This window comes from Passer montanus, unplaced genomic scaffold (assembly GCF_014805655.1).
Source record: "Passer montanus isolate IOZ18808 unplaced genomic scaffold, ASM1480565v1 scaffold35, whole genome shotgun sequence".
NCBI classification, from domain to species: Eukaryota; Metazoa; Chordata; class Aves; order Passeriformes; family Passeridae; genus Passer; species Passer montanus.
Window position 1 is genome coordinate 8441197 of NW_024368263.1, and position 7157 is coordinate 8448353.

The 7157-nt window shown below is 64.7% G+C and overlaps 3 protein-coding genes across 4 annotated transcripts in view; 2 read left to right on the plus strand and 1 right to left on the minus strand.

Annotated features, from left to right (window-relative positions):
* The window catches only part of OXLD1 (oxidoreductase like domain containing 1), a 582-nt gene extending 69 nt beyond the window's left edge, over positions 1-513 (plus strand). The window contains exon 2 of the mRNA XM_039716210.1: positions 121-513. Within this exon, the coding sequence (XP_039572144.1) occupies positions 121-513 (393 nt within the window). The remainder of the gene's footprint in view (positions 1-120) is intronic.
* Positions 514-964: 451 nt separating this feature from the next.
* PDE6G (phosphodiesterase 6G) lies at positions 965-3352 on the plus strand. Of its 2 annotated transcripts, XM_039716290.1 has the most exons (6): positions 965-1219; positions 1666-1766; positions 2551-2673; positions 2818-2965; positions 3043-3083; positions 3168-3352. In XM_039716290.1, the coding sequence occupies exons 4-6, from the start codon at positions 2820-2822 to the stop codon at positions 3242-3244; spliced, it is 264 nt and encodes an 87-aa protein (XP_039572224.1). In that variant the 5' UTR covers positions 965-1219; positions 1666-1766; positions 2551-2673; positions 2818-2819; the 3' UTR covers positions 3245-3352. The 2 variants fall into 2 exon arrangements, with proteins under 2 accessions (XP_039572224.1, XP_039572223.1); XM_039716289.1 differs by lacking the exons at positions 965-1219; positions 1666-1766; positions 2551-2673 and having other exon boundaries at positions 2794-2965.
* Positions 3353-4859: 1507 nt separating this feature from the next.
* Positions 4860-7086, minus strand: TSPAN10 (tetraspanin 10). The gene is made up of 4 exons (XM_039716212.1): positions 6847-7086; positions 5992-6575; positions 5177-5297; positions 4860-4964 (listed from the first exon to the last, which is right to left on the minus strand). The coding sequence occupies exons 1-4, from the start codon at positions 6907-6909 to the stop codon at positions 4860-4862; spliced, it is 873 nt and encodes a 290-aa protein (XP_039572146.1). The 5' UTR covers positions 6910-7086.
* Positions 7087-7157: the final 71 nt, after the last annotated feature.

A 7157-nucleotide genomic window follows, 5' to 3' on the forward strand; every position in this document is an offset into this window, starting at 1 on the left:
GGCATTGGGGGCGTTGGGAGGGGGATATGGGGGTGCTGGGGGTGGCAGTGGGGGTGCACTGGGGGCAGGGCGTTCCTGTGGCTGAGCTGGGGGTGCAGCAGCCCCGCCGTGCCCCCCCAGACTGGCACAGCACGGGGGTCTCGGTTCCCTGCAGCCCCCAAAGAGCCCCAGGGGGACCCCACGGCCCCACCCCGCCACCTCCTGCGGCCCCCGGGAGCGTTCGGACACCGCGGCAGGGGCTGGGGGCACCTCGGACACCCCGGGCAGGGACAGCGGGACAGCCACCCCCAGTGGCGACAGGGGGGACCCCCCCGCGGCCCCCCCGCTGCGCCCACCCACTGCTGCGGGACCGGCTGCCCCAACTGCGTCTGGGTGGGATACGTGGAGGAGCTGCTGCAGCGGCACCGGGACGGCGGAGCCCAGGCCCTGGCGGCCGTGGAGCAGCACGTGGAGGACGAGAACATCAAAATGATCCTCAGGATGGAGATCAGGCTGCGTGCCAGGAAGGACTGAGCCTCCCGCGGGCTCCCCAGATGGGTGGGGGATGCCCCTGGGGGGACAGGGTCTGAGCTGGGGGGGTTGGGAGTGTCTGTTGTGTGCTGAGCGCGGCACCCCGGGGGTGTCACGCGAGGTTGGGTCACCTCCTGTCTCAGAGGGAGCTGTCCTTGGGGACAGGTGGTGACTCAGGGCTGTCCTGAGCCCTGGATTTCCCGGGAGCTGGATGCTGTGCCCTCCCCAGCATGGCAAATCCCTGCCAAGGGCAGCCTGGCCGGCCCCCAGCCCTCCTCCTCCTCCTGTGCTCCCAGCTGGAATTTAAGCACCTTGGGGGGATTTTCAGCACCTTGGCCATGCCCTGGTGATGGGGGGGCCAGACCCCTCCCCACTGACACCACAAAGCCTCTTAGGGGCCTCTCCGTGGGGCTCAGGGGGCAGCGTGTGGCACCAGGCACATGGGAAGCAGCAGCCTCCTGTCAAGGACACTCCCTGGTGTCACATCCTGCCGGGCTGCTCACCAAGGTGCCTTTTCTGCCTCCATCTTAAATCCCCAGAAACTTGTCCCAGGCTTGGCCCTCCATCCTGGGGGACTCGCAGCTGTTGAGACCCACCCAGATCCCCCCACGTCATCGCAGGACAAGGTCCCCAAGAAGCCACCCAGCCCTGGAGTGTCACCCACTAATGAACCCAAATTAACAGCCAGCCTCTGCTCTCTGCCAAGGAAGTAGGTGCTTCTCCATGGAAAACACTCCTGCGTCCCTTTAATCCTGTTTGTTGGAGCCCAACTAATTGCAATTAGTGGCAGGGGCTGAAGTTCAATTAAAGTGTGCCGAGATTAGTCCGTTTTTAATTGCTTTAGTGCTGGATTAGGGAAGCTTTGGAGCAACAGCAGCCATGGGCAGGGGCTGCTGGACCCTCTCTGGGGCCAGGACCCCCACCAGGCTGGGCTGGAGACTGGGATGGGGGTCCCATCGCTCCCTGTGGGATCAGGGGACGCTGGAGGGGAATGGGATCCCCCTGGGGGGAGGCAGGATTCCCCCACGTGGGATCCACTGCCCACCGGCACGGGCAGGGCTAATCCCGACACCTCCTGCCCCCCGAGCAGGTGAAGGACACCGGATTACCCCTGGGGAAAGCAGGGAGGTAAATAATCCTATTACCCCCGGGCAGGATAAATCTCCCTCCCCGAAAAGCCCCCAGAGCATCTCCAGGCCGGAGGGAGCCGGGCTGGGCGGAGGGAGCAGCTCTGGAGCCGGGAATCGCGGCACTCTGTGAGTCAGGGGAGGGGACACGGGGTTGGTTGCTGCTCTTCCAGCACCCAGGGACAGCCAGGAACATCTCCCTGGCTTGGTGTTCCCAGAGCTGTGTCCAGCTCTGCAGCAGGGCCAGATCCCTGACATGATCCCAGAGCTGCAGAATTCCCGCTCCTGGTGCCATGGGCCACCCCCTGCTCCCCCTTCCCAGCCTGGGGTCCCCACACAGACCTGGGCACGCCATGGAGGGTCCCGGCAGTGCCCTGAGGGGTCCCGGGGTGTCACACCCACGCTGGGGAGGGGGACAGGGGAGGGAGGAGCGGCAGCAGCCCTGGTGGCCCTCGGGGTGCCCTTCCCTGCCTTTGGGGTTCACGCTGAGCTGGGCTGAGCCAGCCTTGTGGGGAGGGGGCTCTGCAAAGCCCAGCAGGGCCGGGTGGGAGGAGAAGCTGGTGGCCCCATTTCCCTCCAGCGGGTGTGAGGAGCTGTCCTGTGCCAGCGCTGAGCCCCGGGGAGCGCCGTGAGCCCCGGGGAACACTGTGAGCCCCCAGGGAACCAGGGAGCACCGTGAACGCCGTGAGTCCTGAGGAGCACCGTGAGCCCCAGGGAACACCTTGAATCCCAGGGAGCACTGTGAGCCCCAGGGAGCACCGTGAGCCCCGGGGAACACCGTGAGACTCGAGGAGCACCGTGAGCCCCGGGGAACGCCGTGAGCCCCCAGGGAACCAGGGAGCACCGTGAGCCCCAGGGAACACCTTGAATCCCAGGGAGCACTGTGAGCTCCAGGGAACACCTTGAATCCCAGGGAGCACTGTGAGCTCCAGGGAACACCGTGAGCCCCCAGGGAACACCGTGAGACCAGGGGAACACCGGGAGTCTCGAGGAGCACCGTGAGACCGGGGGAACACCGTGAGCCCCAGGGAACACTGTGAGTCTCGAGGAGCACCGTGAGCCCCAGGGAGCACCCTGAACCCCAGAGAACACTGTGAGCTCCAGGAAGAACAGTGAGCTCCAGAGACCACTGTGAGCCCCAGGGAGCACCCTGAACCCCAGGGCTGCTGGTCCCCCACAGCCATGAGCCTGGAGCCCCCCAAGCTGGAGGTCAAATCGGCCACGAGGGTGAGCGGGGGTCCTGCCACCCCCCGCAAGGGACCCCCCAAGTTCAAGCAGAGGCAGACGAGGCAGTTCAAGAGCAAACCCCCCAAAAAGGGGGTGCAGGGGTGAGTGGGGAAGGGCCCTGGGATGGGGTGGGGGGGCCTGTATGGGGTCAGACCAGACAATTCCTCTTTCCTTGCAGGTTTGGTGACGACATCCCAGGCATGGAGGGGCTGGGAACAGGTATGGGAATGCCATCCCTTTGGCAGTTGGGGGGCAGGGCCTGGGGGGTCACACTGCCACAAGCTCTGTCCTCTCTCTCCTCAGACATCACTGTCATCTGTCCCTGGGAAGCCTTCAGCCACCTGGAGCTGCACGAGCTGGCTCAGTACGGAATCATTTAGGATTTGGGCAGGCTCACCTGCCCTGTAGTGCTGTGTAGGTCAAGGCCCCCCTGCCCATGCTGGGGAGGGGTGGATCAGCTTGGAAAAACGCTCATTAAACTCTAACGAGCACAGGAGTCAGTGTTGTGGCTGGGGAGGAGGGAGAGCAGCTCCCCAGGGCCTGGGGTGGGCTGGGCAGGACACGGATGGGCTCAGGATTCTGACAAGCGTTATTTGGGGCTGGACTAGCACCCCCAAAATCCCTGCACAGCCTCAGCAGCAGTCGTGACGGCAGCACAGACAAGACCCGGATGTGTTCAGGACTTTTGACAGGGTTTATTTAGGACCAAACCCCTGCATATCCTGATCCACACACTGTCCTCACTGCCACCCCTCACAGCCATGATATCCCCGAGCACCCTCAGAGCCAGGAGCGCTGCCAGGGCCTCCAGCAGCAGCAGGGCGCCGGCCCCGCTCCCCAGGGCCTGGGCTGGGACAAGCAGGACACAGATGGGCTCAGGACTTCTGACAAGGTTTATTTGGGGCTGGACCAGCACCCCAGACATCCCCAAAGCTGCAACGTGCCTGCACACCCTCAGCAGCAGCACCAGTGGCAGCACAGACAAGACCCAGATGCGTTCAGGATTTTTGACAGGGTTTATTTAGCACCAAACCACCCCCTGTGTATCCCAATCCCCATGCTGCCCTCAGTGCCACAACCAGGAGCACTCCCATGGCCTCCAGCAGCAGCAGGGCACTGGCCCTGGCAGGGATGGCCCCGGCCTGGCCCCAGCTCTCAAGAGCCTGGGGTGGGCAGGATACAGGTGGGTTCAGGATTCTGACAAGATTTGGGACTGGGCCAGCACCCCAGACATCCCCAAAGCTACAACGTCCCTGCACAGCCTCAGCAGCAGTGGTGGCGGCAGCACAGACAAGACCTGGATGTGTTCAGGACTTTTGACAGGGTTTATTTAGCACCAAACCACCCCCTGTGTATCCCAATCCCCATGCTGCCCTCAGTGCCACAACCAGGAGCACTCCCATGGCCTCCAGCAGCAGCAGGGCACTGGCCCTGGCAGGGATGGCCCCGGCCTGGCCCCAGCTCTCAAGAGCCTGCGGTGGGCAGGATGCAGGTGGGTTCAGGATTCTGACAAGATTTGGGACTGGGCCAGCACCCCAGACATCCCCAAAGCTACAACGTCCCTGCACAGCCTCAGCAGCAGTGGTGGCGGCAGCACAGACAAGACCTGGATGTGTTCAGGACTTTTGACAGGGTTTATTTAGCACCAAACCCCTGCATATCCCGATCCCCACACTGCCCTCACTGCCACCCCCTCACAGCCATGATATCCCCGAGCACCCTCAGAGCCAGGAGCGCTGCCAGGGCCTCCAGCAGCAGCAGGGTGCTGGCTCCGGCTTCCCAGGGCCTGGGCTGGGCCAAACAGGACAGAGATGGGTTCAGGATTCTGACAAGGGTTATTTGGGGCTGGACCAGCACCCCAAACATCCCCAAAGTCCCTGCACACCCTCAGCAGCAGTGCTGATGCCAGCACAGACCAGACCCACAAAGATCCAGGATTTTTGACAGGGTTTATTTAGCACCAAAGCCCTGCATACCCCAATCCCCACGCTGCCCTCACCGCCACCCCCTCACAGCCATGATATCCCCGAGCACCCTCAGGGCCAGGAGCGCTGCCAGGGCCTCCAGCAGCAGCAGGGCGCCGGCCCCGCTCCCCAGGGCCTGGGGTGGGACAAGCAGGACACAGATGGGTTCAGGACTTTTGACAAGGTTTATTTGGAGCTGGACCAGCACCCCCAAAGTCCCTGCACACCCTCAGCAGCAGAGGTGACAGCAGCACAGACCAGACCCACAGACACATTCAGAACTTTTGACAAGGTTTATTTAGCACCAACCAGGCAATCCCCACGCTGCCCTCACCACCACCCCCTCACAGCCATGATATCCCTGAGCACCCTCAGGGCCAGGAGTGCTCCGCCCTGCCGCAGCGGCTCCCGGCAGCAGGAGGCCGGCACGCCGCACGCCCGCGCGCCCGGGGCGCTGCAGTTGAAGTACCTGTGGGGTGGACACGGAGATGGGGGGTCACACACGTTTGGGGTGTGGGATGGGGTGTGCCACCCCCCCAGCCACAGAACTGGGCACCGGGTGTGGGCTCCAGCTCATCCCTCTGCTTTCTGGGCCGTTCTGGGGATCCCACCACCCCAAACATGAGTGCCTAGCACAGACCCCACAAGGAATTGGGGGTTTTCAGCCTCATGGAGAGCATGGGGTGCCACAAAGGAGGTGTTCAGCCCCGTGGGGGGGCATGGGGCCCCACAAAGGAGACTGTCAGCCCCGTGGTGGGGATGGGGTCCCACAAAGGAGGTGTTCAGCCCCGTGGGGGGGATGGGGTCCCACAAAGGAGGTGTTCAGCCCCGTGGAGGGGATGGGGTCCCACAAAGGAGACTGTCAGCCCCGTGGGGGGCATGGGGTCCCACACCCAACAGGGTTTTCAGCCCCATGGTGGGGATGGGGTCCCACACCCAACAGGGTTTTTAGCCCCGTGGTGGGGATGGGGTCCCACAAAGGATGGTTCTTAGCCCCATGGTGGGGATGGGGTCCCACAAAGGATGGTTCTTAGCCCCATGGTGGGGATGGGGTCCCACAAAGGATGGTTCTTAGCCCCATGGTGGGGATGGGGTCCCACAAAGGAGGTTCTCAGCCCCATGGGGGGCATGGCCTCCCCCCCTGTCCCCCAGCCCCGACTCACGGGTTGCTCTCCCAGTCGCGGTAGGACTCGAGGCCGCAGCACTGGAGGTTCCTCTGCACCTCATCCAGCAGGAACTGCAGGTCGGGGTCCTCCTGGTAGCGCAGGAGGCAGAGCAGCAGCAGGTCCCGCAGCGCGTCCCGCAGCCGCCGCCGCAGCAGCAGCAGCAGGAGCCCCCCCAGCAGCTCCAGCCCCCCCAAAGCCAGCACGGCGCCCAGGAAGAAGCGCAGCAGGCAGGGGCTGGCTCGTAGGGCGCCCAGGCAGCCAGCCAGGGACACGCTGCTGGCCCCCAGCCCCACCAGCACGAAGAGCAGCATGGGGTCCGAGCCCAGGAGCGCCCCACGCTCCCCCCCAGCAAGGGGGATCTTGGCCAGCAGCCCCCAGACCCCCACAGCAAGGGTCAGCAGCCCCAGCAGGAGGAAGAGGAGGTTCCAGAGGATGGCCAGGTAGCGCACGCAGCGGCTGAAGGGGCTCGGTTTGGGGGGGTCGGGGTACCACACCCCAGCATCCTGCTGAGCCGTGTCATCATCATCATCATCATCATCACCATCAAAGGAGGAGTAGGGCAGCTCCACCAGCCTGGTTGCCTGCACGGACAGAAGAGCCACTCACAGCCCCCAGGAATGTTCTTGCAGCCCACAGCCAGACGCTGCCACGGGCTCCTAGAGCCACCCTACACAGCCTTGCTTAGCCCCGAACCCAGCCCTGCTCATCACGGGGGTCTGCGGGGAGCACCCCAAAGACTCTGACCCTAAGGGACCCCCAGATCCGTCCCTGTGGAGACCCCCGGGGATTCAGCGCGCTGCTGCCCAGGGGTGGGGGGCTGCGGGGTGCTCGGGTAAGGGGTCCCGGCATTACCTGGGGCAGCAGCCGGGTGCCCTCCCCGTGGGGCTGGAACAGGCGGACTCTGCTCAGCGCCATCGCCGTTCCCTCGTGCCCGGACCCGTCACACTCCTATCATGTGAGGGGCTGCGGGCGGGCTTAAATGGGGCTGCGTGTGCCGCCCCACAGCTGGGCACGATCCCCCTGCCCTCCCACGGGCACAGCTAGCCCCGATCGCCCCCTCTCCACAGCTGGGCCCGATCCCCCCCTCCAACACCGCGGGGCCCCTCCGAGACCACCGGGTGCGTGCGGAACTAAAGAGCGAGCTCCGCGGCGGGAGGGTACAC